Below are 25383 nucleotides of genomic sequence, written 5' to 3'. Positions count from 1 at the left end.
ATTAATAAATACATTAAATAAATAAATAAAATCAGTCAGCTCTCGTCCTTAAAGTCCTTTAAAGACAAACAAGCACAACTTCAGACACAGATCTGGGTTACAGTGATCTGTTTCACTCAGTCCTGTTACCGTAACACATTACCCTGAACAACTGAAACATTAATCTGGAACATTCTACAACAGGAAGTCACATCTACAACAGGAAGTGACATCATCAGCTGGTTCTTCTGAAGATCATGATAAGACCAAAATTAAAAGTTCCCTCATTAGTTTTTTTTCTGTATATTTGATCTTATTGTAACGATAACTGAGCAGCTCAATCTCAACACTCAGTCCTGTTACCTAAATTCATTCTTACATCTTATTGGTTTATTTTTAAGATACAAATTTAGAGAAAAAAATCACTAGAATGTGCTCAGTGTCCTCGTGCTATTAGCATAAACGCTGTTTAGCTATTTTTCATGTTTTTGCTAATTCTATGCTAAAACTCATTCCTGTTACTTTTAGTCATGTTACTCAAAACATAAAAAGTAACAGGGATGAGTTCCAGCAAAAGAAGTGAGTTCCAATAACAGAAGTGATTGTTTTGTCATAAATATCATATTATCATATAAATATCAACCATTTCTTTCAAATAAAGACTTTCTTGAGAGAAAATCAAAGGAATTAGTGGATTTTTTTTTAAACATGCTTTTTAAATGTTGCATGTATTTTGTAAACATCTTTGGATTAGAAATCTTGTAAAAAATGAAGTAAAGCTGCCTGAGATTAGACTAGAACATGTTTTGTATATAATAGTTAAATACATGTGTTTTTAGATTCAGAGTTAAATAAATAACTTTAAAAAATAACTTTAATTTGACAGAGTTACAACAAGCAAATGGCACCTATTCGGTGGAATGGCCCCATATACTGTATGTTAATATACGTAGTAAACACGAGTTCTAGATAAGCAGAACCAGAGAAAAACAAATGGTCGACATATCTGTTCCTCCCACGTCCGACCAACACAACCAGCGCTAATCCGGTCCAGACCGCGTGAGATGATCAGACCGCGTGAGATGATCAGACCGCGTGAGATGATCAGACCGCGTGAGATGATCAGACCGGGGGAGGTCTGTTTGGGTTTGGAAAAGGAAATGCAGCGCATGTGTGACGGAAGATGACAAGGAACCCCCCCAATCCAATAAACACCAACCCCCACCCACCCCTCACCCCAACCCCAAACAAAAGAAAGGTCTGATGATTTAAACGCTCACAGTCTTGTTATAAAGATTTACGAAGCACCACATCAAATCAGCTTCCTGCATTCCAGCCCTGAACTCCTGATGAAAGCACTTCCTTTCCCTCCGACTCCAGAATCTGACGCTTCACCCTCTGCGTCTCTCTTTCCATAACCGAAACATCCGCTTTACATTTCCCCTTCCCCACAAAAGTGAAATATAATACAGCCATTGTGCCTCACGCCGACACCGGCACAGCACCAGGACTTTACCCCCCCGCAGAGCGTCACGTCACCCTGCCCGGGATCGCCCCCTCGCCCGTGAGGCTGAGGGTAGAGCTGAGGATACCACTAGTGTGAGGAAATAAAAAAAACTCTAGTTAAAAAGCTAACTTCAGCTGCTGTGTTTTATAGTAAAACTGGTCTGTAATAAAATGATTAAATAAAATATTTCAGAATTAGATAAACAGCAGTGCAGCTGCAGACAGCAGGAAAGCCCTGGACTGAGCAATATATCATCAATATATTGATCTATTCAATATATTTAAACTAATACAACTCAATTCAACTTCAACACACACAGTAATTATGTATATTTATAATAACAGTTTATGCAGTGTTTTATGTTATTGGTGAATAAAGGTTATTTTTCCTCATATTTTATCATTTACAGAGATATATCGACTCTCGACTTTTTTTGGTCATATCATCCACCCCCAGGACAGACCCCAGAGCTGAGCTTAATGTCTACCTCACTCTGCTGTGCTCTACTCCACTTTACCTCTTTTTACCTCACTCTGTCCTACTTTACCTCACTCTGCTGTGCTCTACCTCACTCTCTCCTACTTTACCTCACTCTGCTGTGCTCTACCTCACTCTCTCCTACTTTACCTCACTCTGCTGTGCTCTTCCTCACTCTCTCCTACTTTACCTCACTCTGCTGTGCTCTTCCTCACTCTCTCCTACTTTACCTCACTCTGCTGTGCTCTACCTCACTCTCTCCTACTTTACCTCACTCTGCTGTGCTCTACCTCACTCTCTCCTACTTTACCTCACTCTGCTGTGCTCTACCTCACTCTCTCCTACTTTACCTCACTCTGCTGTGCTCTTCCTCACTCTCTCCTACTTTACCTCACTCTGCTGTGCTCTACCTCACTCTCTCCTACTTTACCTCACTCTGCTGTGCTCTACCTCACTCTCTCCTACTTTACCTCACTCTGCTGTGCTCTACCTCACTCTCTCCTACTTTACCTCACTCTGCTGTGCTCTACTCCACTTTACCTCTTTTTACCTCACTCTCTCCTACTTTACCTCACTCTCTCCTACTTTACCTCACTCTGCTGTGCTCTACCTCACTCTCTCCTACTTTACCTCACTCTGCTGTGCTCTACTCCACTTTACCTCTTTTTACCTCACTCTCTCCTACTTTACCTCACTCTCTCCTACTTTACCTCACTCTGCTGTGCACTACCTCACTCTCTCCTACTTTACCTCACTCTGCTGTGCTCTTCCTCACTCTCTCCTACTGTACCTCACTCTGCTGTGCTCTACTCCACTTTACCTCTTTTTACCTCACTCTCTCCTACTTTACCTCACTCTGCTGTGCACTACCTCACTCTCTCCTACTTTACCTCACTCTGCTGTGCTCTACCTCACTCTCTCCTACTTTACCTCACTCTGCTGTGCTCTACCTCACTCTCTCCTACTTTACCTCACTCTGCTGTGCTCTTCCTCACTCTCTCCTACTTTACCTCACTCTGCTGTGCTCTTCCTCACTCTCTCCTACTTTACCTCACTCTGTCACCCTCTATTTCACTCCCTACACCTTTCTATTTTACTCTAGCTTGCTTTGCCCCATTCTACCAGATTTTACCTCACTCTGTCCCACATTACCACACTCTATTCTCCTTTATCTCACTCTACCCCACTTAACCTCTCTCTACCCCACTTTACCTCACTCTACCATTCTCCACTTACCTCACTCTGTCCCACATTACCACACTCTATTCTGCTTTATCTCACTCTACCCCACTTAACCTCACTCTATTCCACTTTACCTCACTCTACCTTACTCTACCCCACTTTACTCTCACTCTGTCATGCTCCACTTAACTCACTCTACCCTTTTGCTTCACTCTACCTCACTCTTCTGTGCTCTACCTCACTCTTCTAAATCTCTAAACACATGAGAACTGAATCACACACATATATAACATTACATTCAAAACCTTGTAATTCTCTGTGCTGAACACAGTGAGTGGTAATATGATGATTGTATTTTATATCGAGTCCTATACTGAATGGACCAATAGAAACCTCCAAAAATGACTTTTTTTTTTTCATGGCCGTGAACAGAGGTGGGTAATCCAGGCCCAGAAAGTAAAGATCCATGCCGGGATTTGGCTCCAGCTGCCGGGCTGGCTGTGCTGCAGGTTCCTGGGTCAGGACCTGGGCCTGGGTGTATCTCTGTGCTGTGAGGAACCTGTGGAGGAGCTCCTCACCGTGCACTTGGTTGATCTCGGAGTTCTGTGAGAGGATTTCGTCCGCCAGTTTCTGGGCCGTGGGCAGAACCTCGGTGTGATGGACGGTGATGAGGTACTGTACGAACTTCTGCAGCTGGTCCCGGTTCATCTGGAAGAGCGTCTCTGAAATGGGCAGGTGCAGTTTGACCTGCTCGGGCCGCCGTACGCGGTACAGGCTGAGCGCCACCACGTGAGCACAGTAGAAGATGTCCTTGTTGCCGCAGCCGCACGTCACCGAGGTGATCTTACAGCGGTCGAAGCTGATGGCCACGCTGCACACCACCTCCGGCTCCGAAGCCGTCGCCGGTTCTGTTACTGTCCCGCTGAGATGAAAACCTGAGAGAGAGACAAAGAGAGAGAGAGACAGGGTTAAACTGGGATCTTTATATGGAGAAAAGATTACAAAAATCACTTTTAATCTCTTTAAAACCTTCTATGCATTGGTCTGCAGTTGTTTAGTTTGTGCTGTTGCACATCTGTGTCAGCAGTGGGTGCTGAACGTCTGGTTCCTATAGAAAAGTACTGCCAACACAGTGGCACTGGAACACTGGAACACAGTGTGTGCTGAGGTGTTAGCATTTAGCCTCTTAGCTAAAACACATTTTGAAAAAGTCTTGGTAAAGCCTATTAACTGAACTACGATCCGGTTTGTTTGCAGTATAAACAGATTCAGACATTTGGACCGATTACCCGTTGTTGTTCCCGCACTTAAAGGGAGGCAGATTCTGGCAGGGAGGCAGAATTTAGCACAACACCTGGAAAAAGGCAATTCTCTGAACTGAAAAATCACTAAACTGCAGTGTGAAACAGAAACTATACAGGCTAAATTAGCACAGAATACACACTGTAACACACTGAAGATCAGTTCAGAATCTGGTTTGGTCTTTCAGGTGTAAAAACTCCCAAAAAACATCATCTTAACCTGTTTCTTATCTGAGACACGATCCCTCAATCCCCTGGTGGCTAACAGATGTGTGTGACTGCGTGTGTGTGCGTAGTGTGAGTGTATAGTGTGTGTGTGAGTGTGTAGTGTGTGAGTGTATAGTGTGTGTGTGTGTGTGTGGAGCGAGACTCAACATGGGGAGGGGGAGGGGTGTGTGATGGGGGTGGGCGGAGCTGCCATGTGACTGGCGTGTGCCACTACAAAGGCTGAGCTGAATAATGCAGCTGCTCATTTGAATACGTTTGATGTGGCTGTGCTGTCGGGCCAAGAGGGGCGGGGCTATCATACGCTGATTAGGAAGTAAAGTAGACACTAATGAGCCACTCCCAACCAGAGAGAGAGAGAGAGAGAGAAAGAGAGAGAGAGAGAGAGAGAAAGAGAGAAACAGTGTGAGTAGAGTAACAGAAAAATTGTGAGTGAGAGTAGGGGATAGAGAATAGAAAAAGGGGGCGAGAGAAAGAGAGAAAAAGAGAGAGAACAGAAACAGTGTGAGTGAGAAAGAGCGAGACAGAGATAAAAAGAGAGACAGGACAAGAAAGGGGCGAGAGAGAGTGTGAGAGAGGGCGAGAGAGAGAGGGTGAGAGATAGAAAGAGAGGAAGAAAGAGGGCAAAAGAAAGGAGGGAGAGATAGAAAGACAGAAAAACTGTGAGTGAGAAAAAAAGATAGAAGAGACAGAAAACCACTGACACATGTACGAACTGTGCTCTCTCAGGGCTCTGGCAGCTAATGGCAAGCTTCATGACCGTGATTCAAACCAGCAATCTCCTGATTATAGTGGCTTAGCCTGCATGGCCACCTATACACGACTAATACAGATACACACTTAAAACAGATACAAATCAGATCTATCACTCAAATCACTTCGGAATGTGGTCTGAGACACACCTAATAAAAGGTACAAATCAGTTTCATTACTCAAACCAGTTCAGGAGATGATCTGAGACACATTTAAAACAAATACAAATTATATCTATTACTCAAATAACTTCATGAAATGGTGTGAAACACACTTAAAACAGATACAAGTCAGATCTATCACTCCTATCACTTTAGGAGATGGTCTGAGATGAATTTGAACCACATTATAGAGGTGTAAACACATCCATCACTGTAAAACTTCTGACAACTGAACCTCCTGCCAGTACAACCTTTACATGATTGTTACAGCGTAATTAGCAAATTTCCCAACAATTACAGTCTGATTAACTGGAAACGCATTTGAACGCCAAGTGTAATTGCACGTGGCTGAAATTCTATCAGCATACAATCCATATTTTATTCACATTGAGTGACAAGGTGTAAACAGGCGTTTATTAAAAGGTAATATAGTGTAAACTTAAATAACTTAAATAATGAATCAGCGATTCATCACAATTTGGTTCAAATTTGCCAGCTCGGCCCACACAAAACATTTCAACCCTGAGCTGAAGTACAGAGCATCGAGTTTCATAATTCAGATTATTTAGCGCTGAACGCTCCCCGAGGAAGAGGAGGAGGAGGAGGGTAATAATGAAAGTAAAGTGTAGATTTAGTGAGCAATATAAATAAACACTGGAGAGAATTCACTATTCATCATCAGAGGGCTAAACCAATCAAAAGTAGCGTCGCAAGTGCGCAATAAATAAACCCACCCAAAAATAGAGATTAATTTTATTTCTTTTTTTTAATTTCTTTTTTTTTAAATGAACACACACTCTTACGCTTTAAGTGCATGTACGATTGCACACACACACACACACACACTCTCACACACTTTCTCTAGTCTAAATGATTTTGCTTGGCATGGCGCGAGAGGCGCTGGGGGAGTCGGGGAGCTGGTTAATGAGCAGGCTGCCGAGGGAGCGCCGCTATTCTCTCGAGTGTTCGCATCTCACACGGAGCGCTGGCTCCCGGACAGTTCATCAGCCCCGAGCCATCTGCTTGCCGGGGTTAAAGACGCCGCTTCCCTCCCCGCCGCTCTCCAACAGACTGCTAAATAATTAGCCTAGCTGCACCTCCGTCCTGCGCGACTGTCCGTGAAGACTGCTACACTAACTGCTGCGACTGGAGCTCTGCTCGCATGCACCTCGCTCCATTCAAATACCCCATCCCCCAGCCCGCATTCTCCACCAACTGCAGCCGCAACAAACACGCCGCTAAACCCGGGAAAATCGTGATATTTCACTTATTTCATCTACTTTTGCAACAATACTATTCCTGAAAATATGACAAAACATTAAAAAAGTAAAAAAAAAAAAATTAAGAATATAATATGGCAACAAAAAAATATATGACCATAAAATATAACAGGTTATACAGTCGTTCAATAGAAACCAAAAAATTACCAAGAACCTGATTTTCTTTTTATAAAATAATAAGTGTAACAAAAAAGTAAAACAAAAAGTATATAATTTAACAACATAAATCGTCGTTCATATAAACTGCAAAGAAATAATTAAAAGTAACTACAGTTAATAACAAAACTAATACAAAATAGTGTACTATGCTTTCAGCAATATCACATTGTTTTAGCTTTTTAATCATTTAATATTTCTATGATATTGATATTGTGTATGATCACATGCAGGATTTATTTTTACAGTTTTTACATTTAAAATCGCACAACGTTCAGCCTGAGTTTCAGAGCTTTTTTTATTCACTTTCAGCGAACCCTAACGCTGGATTCAGGAGCTCACAGTCTACAGCTCTAAAATCCCTCACATTAATGAGTAATAATCATCATATATCATTACTTTATAAGCTGTGGATGGCAGATATTAACCCATGTGCTGATGGATCTCTGCGTGACGTCAGTCTGAAGCTAGCGATACATTAACTTCTGCAGGAGGAAACGCGTTAGCGCGCGGCTAAAGCTAAGCTACTGTTAATGGAAGGGCTGGAGCTGCAGCACAATTAGTCTGAGTTTAATTAAGACGTCTCCTCGATGGTCAGTTTTATTAAAGCACTCGGGTGAAGCCCTGTGGAGCTCATTCAATTCATACCGGTGCAGCAGACCAATCTACACTTAATATCCAGTCTGAGCTTTCATCACACCGAGCTGAAATCTAATAACACAGCGCTAACGCTGCTGATGGTGCTGATGGTGGACGTTACTTACACTGAGATTAAATGGGTTAAATCATCTCAGCGGGTTAAGAAGGTGAGATCAGCTCTATATAGCTAATACTGCTGTAATAAAAACACAGCGTATACTGATTTATCAGGTAAAAGGAAGTTATTTAATTACGTAAGATGATGATATTGATGATGGGAAGGAGTATAAAATAAAATACTTAAATACTGAAATACATAGTTTACATACATCGTTTTTACGATACACAATATTAATCAAAATACAGTGATTAATATCAGTCAAAACGCACCAGTGTTTACAGATAATACACTAATACACTACACATACTATTACATACTGAGTAAAGCAACTTTTATTCAAAATGTAACTAAAGACACACAGCACCAGTCTGGACATTTTTTTTTCATTATTTAAAAAAATCAGGTTTTCAGTTAACAGCTGTGCTGAACTCATCAAGAGTTAATTACTTGAATTTCTTGTATCTTAATAATGTTAGTTTGAGAGCATCAGTTAAAGTAAAGTAGTGAAGAGGTAGAGTTACAGGTATACAGTGAATAGTGAATATTTGAGTAATGTTCTAATCCAGATTATGAGAAGCAACTACTGCTCAACTAAATAAAGAAAAAATACTTTAAGAAAAACTGAGGTCAGTCAATCTAAAAGTCAATTTCAATACATGATGATGAAACTGGCTCTCATCAGGTGCACACCAGAAAAGTAAGAGCAAGAGTTCCCTCTGTTGAACAGGACAAATTCATCAATCGAGTTACCAACATGGCACACAGAAAATACTTTTATGCTCTTATTCCGTTTTCTCCCCAATTTACAAAGCCAATTACCCAACCTACTCATTAAGACCGATACATGTGAAGTCAGACTCCGCCTCTTTTTGAACTGCTGCTGACGCTCGGAGGAAAGCACAGCGACTCGGTTCTGATACATCAGCTCACAGACGCAGCCTTGTGCTGATCCACATCACCCTAGGAGTGATGAGGGGAAAGAGAGAGCGCCATCTACTGTACCAAATGTGCTCTCTCAGGAATCTGGCAGCTGATGGCAATCTGCATGAATAGGATTCGAACCAGCCTTCTCCCAATCATAGTGGCAGCACCTTAGTCTGATGGAACACTCACTGTTGGAGAACAATATCTGCAGTTTTTGAGGTAAAATTTTCCTGACAGGATAAACTGCAGCAGGTCTGTAGGGAACGTGGAATATGAAATATGAAACAGGAATGAGGTTCAGGAAGAACAGAGCCGCAGATTTAAGGTTTAAGCCCAGTCTCTGGGTTTACGGCGAGGAGCCGGGAGCCAGGAGCGCCGATTTCAGGAGATTGATAACACCTCATTTCCTGCCTGACAGCCGAGCGTGTCATTCTCACACACACTTCCAAAGGAAATGAAGAAGAATGACCGCCGCCGCTTTTTTCTGCTGATAAAAAACGAACCGGAACAGCGTGAGGACGGACCCGGCTTCTGAGAGACGGACAACTCTGAGAGCTTTCCCAAAAACGCCCGCCATAAATCCAGCCCTGCTCAACATATACCCCCCCAACCACCACCCAACACCCCCTCATCCATCCATCCGTCCAGCGTCTTCTCCCAACTCAGTCTTCAGAAGACAGACCTGTAACCTTTCTCACTCACCACTGCCCTTTCCAAAACATTACCATTTCAAAACTGTCCAATTAGCTTTGACCTACACGCCGACCCAAAAGACAGATCTGCAGCGAGGGGGGGGCTGCGGAAATGGCAACGAGCCGCAAAACAAAACGCTGCAGCGCTGCATGCAACCAAACCATGCAGCTGCTTCACTGCGACCTGTAGCCAAATACTCCTTTTGAGAGTATATACAGTGTATATATATATATATATACAGTATATGGATTAATGATGCGTTTCAATTACCTAAGATATCGGATATCAGAGCTGCGAATGACATCACAACACAACAAGAGTTGACAGAGTTCACAGTTCATATAGTCGCTGTCCTATGAAAAACAATTATCTCCATTTTTGTTGATTTTTAGTTTACTACATAATTTAAGCAACACAAACTGTCTCTTACACTGTGACAACATTTATAGATGAACGGACCAATAGAAACTCTTCAAAATCACCTGAAATAAACGTTTTATTTTACACTGACTTTGAAGTTTTGAAGTTTTAGTTTCGATTCTTCTCTCTCCTGTGAACTTGCTGCTGTTTTGGAGATACATGTTTTTCATTGGACAGCAACGATATATATATATATCGTTATATGAAAAATGGATATATTTATTGATACACAGGTGGTGCTCAGACCTCAATTCGAATGGCTAGAGTTATTGCTTTATTACTACTCCACATGGTGGCGCTATATATTGATTTACTATTTTTATAAATTCTACAGTGCAGCATTTGTGCTCATTAATTCGCACCAAAAATAAGCAGAAACACAGAAAATAGAAGATAAAAAATGCTGGAATTCTCCTTTAAATCAGACGCTGTGAGGAGGGGTGGGGCTGAACGGGTTCACAGCATATCACATTGCCTGTTCTCATAGGAACACCCACAATGCATTGCAGGACACGGCTAATATAAACAAGCAAGTGGCCTCCGTTATGCCAGGAGCGAGATATCAGCGAGGGGGGAGGAGGGGTGGGGGTTAGTGGTGATGCTTTACGGATGATGTCGGCGTTTTGAAGCCCAGGGCCCGCAGAGCGTAACCAGGCCAGACATGTGGTGGTGTTTGTTTACCTTTATGGACCAAAGCAAAATATAAACCATAAACCACCCCCCTGTACCTGCTAAACCACCCCCACCGGTCCCAAACATATCCTGGAACCCTGCTTTTATCTGATCCACTGCTGGATCAGACTACCTGTTCACACCTTCCAGCTTATACCGGACGGATCACATTAAAATCAGTGTGAATATGGGGGAGTAATATAGCGCTAAAATAATAACTGCAGCCAATCGTAAACAGCATAATCTCAACCAGAAACCATCGTCCACCTGAAGAACTGCACTGGTTACTGAGAAGCTGACCCAGCACCGCACAGCGCGCCAATATTATAAATATACAGTAAGCTATGCCACGCCCCTAACAGTCTGAACAGTGCATGGCTGGTGTAAATCTAATGTTCAGAACTGCAGAAGAAAAAAGTGAAATATTTCACTACAGCCCCTCCCCCCCCCCCCCCCCGTCTCTCAGCGTTTAACCATCAGCATCTGATGTGCAGCTTATTAAATGCTGACATTTCGTCTCGTCTCAGGATTTAAGGTTGTTCTTCACAGCGGTTCTGAACAGGAGGGGGGGGGGGGACTGCTGTACTGAAAGCTCACGCTCCGCCGCCGCTGCTGCTAAATAAACCAGTTTGTTTTCTTCTTAAGACCACCCAAACACCAGAGAGCAGATCAAACACATTTCCCACCACAGAAGAAAAGCCCCGCCCCTCAGAACGAGAGTGCTGACTCAATGACTCAATGCTACAGCAACCAATCAGAATAAGAAACCACTTAAAATTATAAACCTCTGGAATATAATCAAGAGGAAGATGGATGATCACAAGACATCAAACCACCAAACTGAACTGCTTGAATTTTTGCACCAGGAGTAAAGCAGCATAAAGTTATCCAAAAGCAGTGTGTAAGACTGGTGGAGGAGGAGAACATGATGCCAAGATGCATGAAAAAAAACTGTGATTAAAAACCACCAGGGTTATTCCACCAAATATTGATTATTTCTGAACTCTTAAAACTTTTTTTTGCATTATTTAAGGTTTGAAAGTTCTGAATCTTTTTTTTAATTTCAGTTGTTTCTCATTTTCTGTAAATAAATGCTCTAAATAACAATATTTTTATTTGTAATTTGGGAGAAATGTTGTCTGTAGTTTATAGAATAAAACAACAATGTTCATTTTACTCAAACATAAACCTATAAATAGCAAAATCAGAGAAACTGATTCAGAAACTGAAGTGGTCGCTTAGTAATAATTGTAATACATTTCTGGGAAACTGTCCCTACATTTATTACTCAGTTCCTAATTCCCATCTTAATGCTGAAATACTACTACTACTATAACTACTACAGAGTTACTAGTAGTTAACTTCAGCATGAGGAGTTCTTCTCTTGGAGTTCTGCATGGTTCTATTCTGGGGTCTTTGAAGTTGAATTTGAGTTATATAATTATAACAGTAACTTTCTAATGTTATAAATAGTTATAGTTGGCTCAAACGCAGGGTCTTAGAGGTTAATCTACAGTGTGGGAAAATCTTAAAAATAAAGAAAAGACTCAGATTGAGAGGAGTTGTACGTACTGTACGTCAAATTGGTAAATGTGGTATAAATATGCTAAATATGGTAAATATAATAAAGTGAACGCTGCTAAATAATCTGTGTGTAAAAGCTGAACTCTGATTGTTTGCGTTATATAAAAGTTTCTTAATAAAAGAAAATCTCCAAATAGAGGAGATCCTTAAGGAAATTCGATTCCCCAGATCCAAATACTTAAACTAATCAGGTTAGGACATTCCCAGAGTCCCAGAAAACAGAGCATAATTTACTTGTTTTGAACAGGCCTGGAACACAAACAAAAACTAAACAAAAAAACACAGAACAGAACAGAAGAGAGAAGAGAAATATGTTGACTGCTCTACTGCTCTATTATCTGGTCATGCCATCGCGATTCACCTCCACGAGTCTTTATGTTGGCAGTGGCGGCGGCCCTTTAAACTGATGCCTATCATCTTCCGACAACAGAGCAACACAGCAATGCTATGCTACGCTTTGATATTCTATGCTATGCAGGTTTCGTTTTTTTTCCAAGTACCTTCATACGAGCGCTAAGTGCTAATCGCTAATCGCTAAGCCACCCCGAGCGTAAAGCAGGCCGCTGCATGATCTGCCTGCGTAATGCCACGCCATGCAATCCCACACAGCAGCCAGAACTCACAATAGGCTGCCCCTCTAACTTCTCTCCATGTTGTTGTGGATTAGGCTAAGTGTGTTGTGCGTCTGAAAGGCAGCGGAGCAGCGGATAGACCCTGATAATACCCAGAGAATAGCCCCGGCTCTCCGGGCTGGAATTACATCTGACTGAGCTCCGGGCCAGTGAAAGAAAACACTGCGGAGGGGGAGCGCCGCCGCCAATGGGCGCAGTGTTTAGGCCTGTTTAATAGCTGCCATATCCTTTAACTCGATATGGTTCCAATCAGGCTCATTTAGAGTGCTGTCGGATTGTGCTCACCAGCTTGTGAACGCTGAGCTCGTGAAGTATTGGGCTGCGTTGTGTGGTCCGTCCGACGCTGACAATAACCGTCGATAAGCTTTGGTAAACAAGCCTTTACAATAGGGCTGCAACGACTAATCGATATAATCAAAAATGTCAATTATTTAAATTTGTCGACTACAAATTTCATTGTGACTAATCGTTAATTTGTAACAGTACAAATTGTTGGGGACAGAAGCGCAATGGGAGATGGGTAAATGGCTTAAGCTCACACAGTTTACACTCAACTCAGTCTGTCTCCAAAAGTGCCCAAATACAACAGATTACATATCTAATCACTAGCAATTTACATATATCTAAAACACATCTAGACATTTAAATGGATTTTAAAGCTCATGTTCAGCTGTTTCTATTGTTTTTAGAGATGGAGGACTTGGCAGAAATAATCGTTAACTAATCGACTAATTGAAAAAATATTTATCAGATTAGTCGACTACAAAAATAATCATTAGTTGCAGCCCTACTTGACAAGAATCAAGAGGCAAAAGTAGAGTTTAGATCGGGCCCAAAAAACTCTGACCCGACCCGACCTGTTTAAACTGGTCTTCTGGCTGTTTGAATGAGTGAAATTGGTTCAGAATGATGTTAATTAACTTTAAATTTGCAACACTGAAGAAGCGCAGACCTATTATTTAATACAAATGTTTAAGAACAGCTAAGCACAGCGCTGCAATTCAAAAACAGACTTTCTCTTTGATGAGACTTGAGGTTGTGTACGGTTCTGCCGTTGCTGCCACTCTTGCGATGGATGCCGGTGGTGCAGATTGTGTGGAGGGTGGATGTTAATGTGTGGGTCTTTGTGTGTGGTCCCATCAGTAAACGGCGTGCCACAGGGCTGGAGCTCCACAGGGCTGGAAAAGCACAGCTGCAGCACAGGCGTGTTTTCCCAACAGTCAGTCGACGAGCCGAGCCGGCCGCCGTTACCCAAACAGCCGGGGTCCCCTCCTCCTCCTCCACCTCCTCCTCCTCCACCTCCTCCCTCTCTGCCTCCACCTCCTCCTCTGCCTCCACCTCTGGCCTCCAGAGTCGTTAGTGCTGGCCGGATCACTTTCCCATAACAAAAAACAGTTAGAGGGGAAGAGGCGGAGCTAAGGAAGAGGCCGTCGCAACCGCGACTCCAACACACAACGTAACCCTCAGCCTGGCCAACCCCTGCCATGTAGCTGCACACGTGCACACACACACACACACACACACACACACGGTCAGAAAAAACAGACGTACACCTGTTTCCTGGGGTGGTCCCTGAGGTCACCCAATGTGGGCGTGCTGAAGGGCCTTGAGTTGTGTTACAGGACAAAAAAAGAGAGAAACCTCAGAAACACACGCGAGAGGAAGCGCGAGAGCCAGAGTTTACAGCAGGTCCTCGCCTGCATCCAATCCCAGGCCTCCGAGAGCCTCGTCATGCTGAGGTCGCTCTGCGCCGGGTGAATGAGGGCTTAGGTTGAGGGCTTTACTGTGGAGCGGTTTAACTACACACCCAATTGTATAGTAAATGGAACAGGATGAGGACGACCACTTCCTGTCCAACGAGGCAGGGCTTGTTTCTCTATAGTAGAGTACAGAGAGAAGCGAGGCTTTTATCTGAGCTAAAGGACAAAAAAGCTGCAGTTATCTACCAGAACCCTAGGCCTGGCCAACACGGCTTCTGGCAAACTGCAAACAGGACTTTTTATGGTTTTCTTTTTAAAATGGATTTCTCATTGCCATTCTTCCATAAAGACCACATTTGTGCGGTGCACGACTAATAGTTGTTCTGTGGACAGATTCCCTCATCTGAGCTGTGGCTCTCTGCACTTCATCCAGAGTCACCATTGGCCTCTTGGCTGCATCTCTGATCAGTGCTGTCCTTGTTCGGACTGTAAGTTCAGGTGGACGGCCTTTTCTTGGTAGGTTTACAGTTGTGCCATCGGTTAGTGGTCATCAGGCAACTTCTGAATGCAATTGGTTGCACACAGAGAAAAGGGGGCTAAATACTTTTGCACACCGCAATTTGTTAAAAATGCATAATTTTATTTTCACTTCACAACGGTATACCACTTTGTGTTGGTCTTGAACATTAAATTCAAATTCAAATGAAAAAAAATCTATATATATAATAAAAAAAAAATATATATATATATATTAATAATATATATATAATATAACCATTAAGGATTATATTTGTCTGTAGACACTAGAAATCCCATGATAAGGAAGTATCATCGGATATTAAGGAAGAGCAGAGCTTCAGATTTTTAAGGAAACCTGTGTAGGTTTTATCCTCCGAATCTCAGTCCCATTTCCACACCCCAGGTTGACAGGTATAGAACACTACAGCATGCAAACAGTGTACCACAGCCATGGAATCTATTTAACTTTAACAAAAACTTTAAGTTGAAGTTTTTATTTCCGACACAAAAACTAGACAGTTTTCCTAGTGGACAAGGAAGTGGAAAAGTGCTGTAATCTGGGTTGTTGCTGTTTGGAGATACAGTAGAGAACTACAGTCACTACAGGACAGGACAGGACAGGCTTTTCTCAGAGTGGACGTGGGGGACATGTCTTTCCTGCGTTGCTGTGTGTGTGTGTGTGTGTGTGTGTGTGGACGGTATGTCGGTGGAGGCTGACGCTGCGTTTCTGCTGAACACTGAAAGAACGAGGCTCTCCAGATTCTGCTGAGCCGCCAGGCTGCCGGTCCTCGTCCCCGAGGAGAGGGGTGCGGTGGAGAGATGGAAGCCTGGGTTGGGTGGGCCGGGGTGGATGTGGTTCCTCGCTCAGGACCCCTCCCTGCCCACTGAGAGCCCTGGCGGTGAGGGGGAAGCGCCGGTTAAAAATAGGAGGTGGCCACAGCAGCTCGGTCTGCAGTCTGCCGGCTAAAAGCCTCTGTTAGAAAACCAGGAGAAGCGAGGCGAGATGCGCCGGGAGAGGAGGACCTGAGATTTGCGGGTGAATTAATGCAGCAGTTTGTGGGATTGATTTTTCTTTTCCCCTCTTGAATTTCCCTCTTATTCTCCTGATCCTCCACATGAGGAACAAGTATGTCAGGGGTCTGCTAAATATCCAGAATGGCTTAATTTAAAAAAAGATCCTAAAAAAAAAAGATCTAGACATGGCATTAGCCAGATCCTGCACTAAGAGAGACCAGGTTTACTCCCTGCAACAAAAAAAAACAAAACACTTTTGCATGCAGGACTGCATCAAGAATTGACTGTGCACTGCGCAAATTCAGCTGCAATAACACATATATTACAAACATCTTATACAGTAATAAATAAAGGCCAACATTTGTTTATATTACTTCGATTATACAGCAGGGTTCTTGACCCAAAAGCGTAGTCAGAATTTACCGTACGGTAACGTTAGCTTATTTGCCGCTAATGTTAATATGTGTTTTCCCACCGCCATTAAACAGACCGTTTGAAATTGTAATACCTACAGCAAATTTACAGTAAATTAAGGACAATTTAAGCTTAATTATCAAGATTTTAATTTAAAATGTACAAATGTACAAAAACTACTACAAAACCGTTAAGAGAATTCACTCTCACTTGTTTATCTGTTGAGAACCAGAGTTTGAAAGGAAATGTTCACACTTACTGTAACAAAACCACACTAAGCCTAAGGTTTTCTCCGGCACTTTTAAGTTCGGTAGAATTTTTAAGACTCGATTCGTTTGGGCAGGTGAGAACACAGTAATCGCACCAAAGAAAAAACAGAGTCTTAGATATTGTTTACCGAACTTAAAAGTGCTGTAGAAATTTAGCTGATTTTGTTCCAGTGTACAGTGTAAAGTACAGTATAAATCTGTAAGACTCTAGTTCGTTTACATCCTCATTTAGATTCGTTAACATGCTTGGTGTGATAACTGTGTTCACACCTTCCCAAACGAAAACGCACCAAGGATGTAAACTAATGTAAAGGAGTTTTACCGAACTTTAAAGTGCTGGAAAAAATGACCATAGCTGATGCTTATTTCCAGAGCAACTTACAAGGTTATTTGTTTTACAGAGTTGGGTCAATGCAGTGTTAGGAGTCTTGCCCAAGGACTGGAAAGGGAATTGAACCCCGGTCTCCCACACGATGTGGTAGCTAACTGACGGGGGTGGTGTCTTGATACGCTCCTTTGGTGCTTTTTTATAGCTAAGCACCACACAGGTCTGACCAATAAGCACAGAGAATGTTCTTACATAATGTTTTTTATTTTTCTACAGTATAAAATCAAGCCAAACCAAACCAAACCTCAACGAAAACACACCAAGTTTAGAGCAAAACAACTTTCTCTACTCTAAATGAAAACGCCCTACTCGTGAGCACAGAGTTTTCACACCAGGCTTCGCTTAAATCGAAGCAAAGCTGACGAGCATGAAGCTAACCCAGCCTAAAAAAACATCTCAGAGTTTCCAACCAGTTGCAAGAGCTCACCGTAGTGTGTGCCAACACTGCTAAATACGTACGATACGAGTGCAGAGGAGCGGCAGAACATGCAGAGTTCAGCAGACCAGCGAATTTCACTTCTTCTTTAAGAGTCTTGCTCAGTTAGTGTGACTGGAATTCACGCCAGACGGACTGACTGGAAAACCTGAGTAATAACCAACAAAGGAGGAACGGAGAAAAACAGAGCGACAGAGAGAGAGAGAGAAAGAGAGAGAATGCACACGAGTGAGAGAGACAGAAAAAGAGAGAGAGAGAGAGAACGAGGGAGCACGACCGTCTGTGAGCGAGAAAGAGAGAGAGAGAGAGAGAATGCACACGAGCGAGAGAGAGACAGAAAAAGAGAGAGAGAGAGAGAGCACACTCCTCCCTCCTCCCTCCCTCCTCTCTTCTCCTCTTTCTGTTTTCCTCTTATGCTCTGTAGTCAGCTGATGCTGGGGCCACAAGGGAAGCGCCCCACACACTGGCAGCTCTCCACGCCTGCTTTCAGACACACACACACACACACACACACACACACACACACACACACGCTTCGCCTCCTCCCCCTCAGCTGCCTGAATCGTGCACACATCAACAAATATCAACACACGCCGCTCCCCTGCTCGGCCCGGCCCTGACCGTGCCTGGCCCTGGGCTGAACCGCTCCTCTGACGTCATGGCGAGAGGGGGCGGGGCAAAGGGAAGGGGGGCGGTGGCACAGACGGGGGGGGGGGGCAGGGCGCGAGAGCAGGAGAGCGGGAGAGAGAGAGAGAGAGATTCCTAAACAGTAGACCAACCCACTGGTGGGAAGCTTAGAAAGCCCTCAGCTGTGGAGGAAAAGAAAAAATGAAAAAGCGAAGGCTTGGCCGCATGCCAGACCTCTGAGCTCAGCATTTTGTAATGCACTTCCTTTTTTGCTTAACAGCTTGCATAATACCGCCGGTCGCCGCAGCCATCGAGCCTTAACTCTTCAGGTCCCGGCTTATTCCCCTCTCTCACTCCTTACATTAAAAAAAAAACAGCCTCGTTACTCCTGTTTCATTTCAGCTCGTTTTCATTACAATAAAACCCCTATCCAGATAAATCTCTCCATCCAGATAGAGTGAATCTGATTCTGATATAAACATATACCTTTCTGACTTTCTATTAGTTTATACTGTGATCCATTACACCTGCATTACACCATTACACCTTATCACCAAGAAAGAGGAACCACATCCAACAGGATTAACTGTGGACGCTGTAAGAGGAAGCTGTCTGAAAGGGATGTTCGGGTGCTAACCCGGATTGTATCCAAAAAACATAAAACCACGGCTGATCAAATCACGCAGAATTCAATGTGCACCTCAACTCTCCTGTTTCCACCAGAACTGTCCGTCACCACAATCAATTACTGTGCTCTAAAACCAGGTGTTTCAGTTTCATTCTCCAACCCCTGTATGTAGTCTAGTATGAAGACGATCCATACAAAGACAAACTCCAGTCCAACTAAGCTTTAACTTTAATATATTTACTTTATTCTGAGCAGCTGAAACACTAGAGAACAACCTAAATTATATTACCACCCATTATATTAACAATTTAATATATTTAACAGGACTGAAACCCTTCAGGCACACAGGTGAGTCCCAAACCCACAATCTGTGATCCACATCAGTCCTTTAAAAGCCTGAAAAGTTCTGTTAAAGCTGAGGAGGAGGAGCGTTGGTGGTGTGGGTCTAACTCCTGCAGACAGAGCCTCTGAAGGTCCGGGTCCTCACGTTTAATCACAGCTGACACAACTCCAGCATCCCACACCGTTCCAGAATTACTGTCAAAACCCTCCATCACACACACACACACACACACACACTCATCCACATCAAACCTGTTTACACCGACGTCAAACAGAAACGCAACCAGACACGACACTTCCACCGAGCAGGAGGCTGTTCCCACCTCTTCTGCAAAAAAGCCAAAATAACACTTTAAAGGATCATCCTGTAACGGCTGGGCTGCACAATACCACCCGAAATTTATATCACAATATATTTATTCATTTCTGTCAAAACGATATATCGATTATATCAATACGAACAAAAGAAAATCTACAAAAAATGCCCACAACAAAAGTCTTCAACTACAAAACAAAAATTAGAACTTGTTACAATAGCAGTGATTTTGCATATTGAAACATTAAAAAACAAATATATTTTAAAACAACAAACAATTACCAGATTACCAGAGATTCAACAAACAAATTCACACAGATATGTGATATGGCAAAACATATATAACAATATTTAAAGACATTTTCACTGTGTGTATAAAATAACACCTACACACACGCAAAAAATATTCAATATTCTTAATGATACACTCATAAAAGATCAAATAAAGATACAAATATTGTTATCTAAAACTAATATTGCAATTTAAGTCCCTTAGAACCCTTTAACCAGGAAAATAAACATTTCTGCATTATTATTATTATTCATTTATTATCTGTAATTCTGTGATTATAATAAACTAGTAAATACAGTGAATACTATGAAACTACTACAGTATAAGTCTTGAATTGAAATTTGAAAGTATTGACCCACATTTAAGGGTTTTTGACCATAAAATGGTTTTGATGGCGGCAGGGCGATGGTGGTGGTTGTTGTAGTGTGGGTTGTCTGAGGGACTACGCTATTATGAATATTATAAGGATGAATAGATGCATATGTAGCCCTTAGATGAGAATCTCTTGATTAAGAATCGCTTCAGAAGAGAGGTACAAGGATAAAACCGTGAACACAACAAAAACAACGTGTCACAACGCTCTGAAACGTTTTGTAAATGTTCCATAATGTGTCACAAAGCTCTGCAACGTTCTATAAATGTTCCATAATGTGCCCCAACGTTTTGTAAATGTTCCATAATGTGTCGCAATGTTTTGTAAATGTTCCATAATGTGTCACAACGCTCTGCAACGTTCTACAAATGTTCCATAATGTGCCCCAACGTTCTGAAAATGTTCCATAATGTGCCGCAACTCTCTGCAACGTTCCGTAAGTGTTCCATAATGTGCCCCAACGTTCTGTAAATGTTCCATAATGTGCCCCAACGTTTTGTAAATGTTCCATAATGTGTCACAAAGCTCTGCAACGTTCTATAAAAGTTCCATAATGTGCCTCAACGTTTTGTAAATGTTCCATAATGTGTCACAATGTTTTGTAAATGTTCCATAATGTGTCACAACGCTCTGCAACGTTCTACAAATTTTCCATAATGTGCCCCAACGTTCTGAAAATGTTCCATATTGTGCCTCAACGTTCTGCAACGTTCTTTAAATGTTCCATAATGTGTTGCATTGTTCTGTAAATGTTCCATAATGTGCCGCAACGTTCTGCAATGTTCTGAAAATGTTCCATAATGTGTCGCAACGCTCTGCAAATGTTCCATAATGTGTTGCAACGTTCTGTGAATGCTCCATTGTGTGCCGCAACGCTCTGCAATATGTCGCTACGTGCCACAGTGACCTTGTTTGAGAACGATTCCCGTACACAATCATGAGAAGAGAGAAGAGAGTTCTGCTTGATTTATACCCTGAAAGATGCTTTCACTGCGATTACAGAAGCCAGAAAGAGCAAAACCCAAACCGTAAAGCCTCCGAGGCGCCATATGGAGCGTCGTCTTAAGACCCATTCACACCGGCAGTAGCTGCAGTGGCTGATTGATTCGGAAACTGCTGTGTCCAGGCCTGGCATTTATTGCAACCCTACGAACAATAGCAGCCCCCTTTATACTGCCATCTTTTTTTATACACCCCACCACCCCCACCCCCACACCCACCCAGAAAGCCAATTCTGGCTCTCCTCCCGGCCGTGTTATTGTGCTTGTGTGGACGTACAGGGTGAGGTGTTGGGTTTTCGCAGTTCGCTGTACGGTGGGTGTAAGTCTGGCCTCACAATGCAGAGAATGGAGAAACCAATCACCAATCCTTTAGACACACCAGCGAGCCCCCGGAGGGGATGGAGGACTGGGGAAGGGAAGGGGAAGGTAGCGATGGGTAGGGAAGGACGGGAGAGTACACAGAAAGTAATTGTGAATAAGAGAGAGCAACAAAAGCCACCTCTAGCCCTTCTCTCTCTCTCTCTCTTTCTCTCTCTTTCTCTCCAGGCAAGAATCAACAAAGGATCTCTCCGTGCCTCCACGGTTGTCCAGCCAATAACACTGGTAACACCGGAGAGGAGGAACTCAAGCTCAGCAGACGACAACAATGAGAGGAGGATCGGCTCAGGGGAGGGAGGAACCACCACGCAACGCAAGGACACACACATACATAGACTCCGCAAATTAGGTCAATGAGGATTTCCCCCCCTAAACTAGGTCAAAACTGAAGCCCGTCGTAAGTCCTGTAGTCCCGCTGCCGCAGTCTCCAACTGCTCAGCAAAGTATGAGGAGACAAAAAAAGGAACAGAGAGAAAGAACAGGAAAAGGAGGGGGTTGCACATCTCTTGCACTTTTCAAGGCACTAATTAAGCATCTCCCCTCATGTGTATACAGCGAGGAGACTCTCGGATCGGGTGGTGCAGATGGAGAGCAGAGTGCGGCGACAGACCGAGGGAAGCAAGCAATCCTCAGAACAATCAAAGCCGTTTTACTGCCCAGCTCCTCCAAGCTCACAAAGAGACCTCCGCTGACACTATGAGTCTAATTGTGACCATTACAGCTCTCCTAAGCCCTGCCAAGAACCATCCCAGGCCCTGGCCGGGCTCCTCAATGCAGAAGCATTCACAGGAAAAAAAAACGAAACAAAAAAGGAAAGGGACGGCTCCATCTGTCCGTGGAAATAACTGTCCTTTTGGCATTTGGGAAGAGCGGACCCTCGGCCCGAGTCAAACAACACCACCACCGACCACCTCCTCCTCGCTGCTGGCCAGTAAACCAGCCTCCCCGTTTACTCAGCCTGATGTGTCAGGTGACAATCCAAGGCCTAAACTTAATGTGACAGAGCTCTGCCAAAAGCTGCAGGGGAAACAGCGCCCAAACTGCAGTCTTAATAGCGGGAAAAGGTCAGAGAGGAATGAATGAAATCAGTCCATGACCGGCCGAACCGTAATCTGTTCCTCCTCGCATTCTCCTCTACGATTCTTCTACGTCTTCACATCTAGATCTAGATCTGTCCTGAGACTGCAAACTTCATGACTTCAATGATAGCTTAGAAATCCACATAAAACATAAAAAAAATTGGGACAAAATTCAAAAACATTTTAATTTGCGATAAATTATTGATACGCAACATCCAATTTGATTTACTGAAATTAGAGCTTCATGAAAACCTGTGGTGAAGAACTATGGCTTTCAAACACCAATAAATCCACAATTCCTGGTATTGTGATATCCTGATATCCTGTCATGAGAAGCCCTTTGATTCCAACCCCTAATCCAAACTATACAGAACCATGTATTTAGTAGCTGCGTGCAAAAATAGCAATACACTTTCTTATTGAGTTAGACGTCTTCACATTAGCACTATTTGGTCTGGTTATAAACGGACTAAAATTGTTGGTTGGTTTGTACCTTTAGTGTGGTACGATAATTACCACAGCTATGAACAAACACTGTCTCTGCTGCTCCATGCTGTTTACACACACAGCCTGTGCTGCGTTCGCTGCTTGTGAGTCATGTGACTCTGTTTCCTACGTGTACGTGTACATCTGTGCTGCACGTCCAATTGAAAACACTGTTTAAAAGAACAGCAGTCAATTTTTTGCATATATTTTGGTGCATTTAGGTTTTTATGCCTGTGTGAAACCAAACCAAACAGAGGGAGAAACGCTCCAAATAAACAAACTTTCACAACTACAAGTGTGAAAACGTGTGAAAAAGTTTGTAACAGAATGTTATGATATTAATATAAATGCACTCTAAATATCTCCATATATCCAAGATTAAAGTAAAATAAATGATACTAATAATTCAAATTTCAAATATCTTCATATACCCAGGATTAAAGTAAAATGAATAATACTGGACATATTTAACCCATGTATTATGATATGCCTTGTATAATAAGGTTCTTAACAAAACACAGCATCATAATATATCATATATTCCAGAGTTTAGGAACCTCCACTCCTTATGGAAACGTTACAAACAGCATATAGTGACTCACTCATAAGTGTATCACCGCTGAGACGATTTTACCAGCTGTACGACATTATTACCGATTAACAGCCCGCTCTTTATAGCGAGTAATTTAATTCCACCCGCGACCGAGTATCACTGTAATGGGGTATCTACCTCCACTACAGCCAGAACATGTCCTAACATCTGATCCTGGTTAGGGAGCGGGGTGAATTTCATCTGACGGGTATCCAGAGATCAGAACTATGACTGTAAAAGTCTGGGGGACCTGAGGATTTCTGGGAAAAGGAACGGATTCGCTGACTCGACCCGACTCGACCCGCTTCCCGTAAGTCTGATCATATACAAGAATCACAGACGACCACAAGCAGGACATGACATCACCCCATTATTCAAAATACAGCCGTTTATCGTTTACCGTTAAAGCTTCATTTTTCATCAGAGAAACTTCTAGAACAGGAAATCCTGTAAAATAAAGGGGGTCGGCCCAAAGCTTATTGAAAAAATCTGCGTTAGCTAACATTTCTGCGTTTATTGTTTAAAAGAACCGCTCTGATTGGTTCTTTGTTTGAGATTTACTGTTGTCCTGTCCCGCCCCCAAAATGTTCTGAAAGATTCTGATTGGTTTTGTCATCTTACATCAAAATTGGTTTTGCTTTAAAATTTGACTCTTTTGCCCCTCCCCCACAAAATAAAGATTCTGATTGGTTTTGAATCCAAGATTGGTTCACTGTTGTCCCTCCCTTTCATCAAAATGAAGACTCTTGGTTTTTCCTTTAAAGTTTGACTCTGTATTCCCTCCCCTTCCCTAAAATGAAGATTCTGATTGGCTCTGAATCTGAGATTGATTCTCTGTTGTCCCTCCCTTCCACTGATATAAAAGATTCTAATTTTTTCTGCTTCGGGGTTTGACTTTCTGTTGCCCCTCCCCTCCCATGAAATAAAGATTTTGACTGGTTATGCCTTGAAGTTTGACTCTATTGTCTCATCCCTTTCCCTAAATAAAAGATTGTGATTGGTTTTGCCTAAGAGTTTGACTCTTTTTGTCCCACCCTCTACCCTACACAAAGATGAAACAGAGGTTCTGATTGGTTGTGCTGTGGAGTTTGACCATCTCCCTATTTGTTATTTTACATTTTACGAGTGGATTTCTTTTAATAATGGGCTTAATTTAAATAATTGTCATTGTCATTAAGAACACAGGATCATTCTGAACTATTATACTGGATTTACTGCAGGCTGTCTGTTTGTTTGAGAGCCCTGTTCTAGAAAGAGAGGCTTCAGTCAAGAGTTTCCGAGTGAGAAAAAAAACAAACAAACAAAACTAAACAAAAAATTCCCACCCCATCTCCTACTTTTACCCTCGCGCTGACAACTCAGAGAGAATTACAACTGAGCCGAACCCCCCGACGCGCCCCGAAAGAGCTTCTTCTGTTTTACGCACTGTTACTACTCCAAACACTGGATGCAGCTCGCGTTTCCACTTCAAACCCAGCCGTCTCCGTTCTGATGTGACGGAAACGTCACGGGAGGCGCAGTCATCTTCACGCTTCTGCTTTTAATGCCACTTTTCTCCGGCGCCGCGTTGTGAATAATGGATTACAGTTTGTGGTTGTTACCCAGTCGCTTTTAATAAACGGCTGAGCGCGACAGATTTTTAACCTTTTGTGATGACGGCTCACTTTATTCTCTTTAAACACCGCCGACAGGAAAATGATTCAGAGGCCTCAGAGGAACCTGCTTTCCCAAAACTTTCGCGCCTCCCCTCCCCGGCCCTAAACAGCCCTGCGGAAAAGAGCTGAACTCAAAACCAACAACACAAAACTTCCAGCGCTAATTAG

At 42.8% G+C, this 25383-nt stretch overlaps 1 protein-coding gene across 1 annotated transcript in view; it reads right to left on the bottom strand.

Annotated features, from left to right (window-relative positions):
• The window catches only part of zswim6 (zinc finger, SWIM-type containing 6), a 92045-nt gene that overhangs the window by 32684 nt on the left and 33978 nt on the right, over positions 1-25383 (bottom strand). Inside the window, exon 2 of the mRNA XM_022680793.2 lies at positions 3724-4080. Coding sequence (XP_022536514.1) covers positions 3724-4080 — 357 coding nt within the window. The remainder of the gene's footprint in view (positions 1-3723; positions 4081-25383) is intronic.

This window comes from Astyanax mexicanus, chromosome 20, assembly GCF_023375975.1.
Source record: "Astyanax mexicanus isolate ESR-SI-001 chromosome 20, AstMex3_surface, whole genome shotgun sequence".
NCBI classification, from domain to species: Eukaryota; Metazoa; Chordata; class Actinopteri; order Characiformes; family Acestrorhamphidae; genus Astyanax; species Astyanax mexicanus.
The sequence above is the reverse complement of the archived record's forward strand: the minus strand, read 5'-3'. Positions and strand labels throughout refer to the sequence as shown.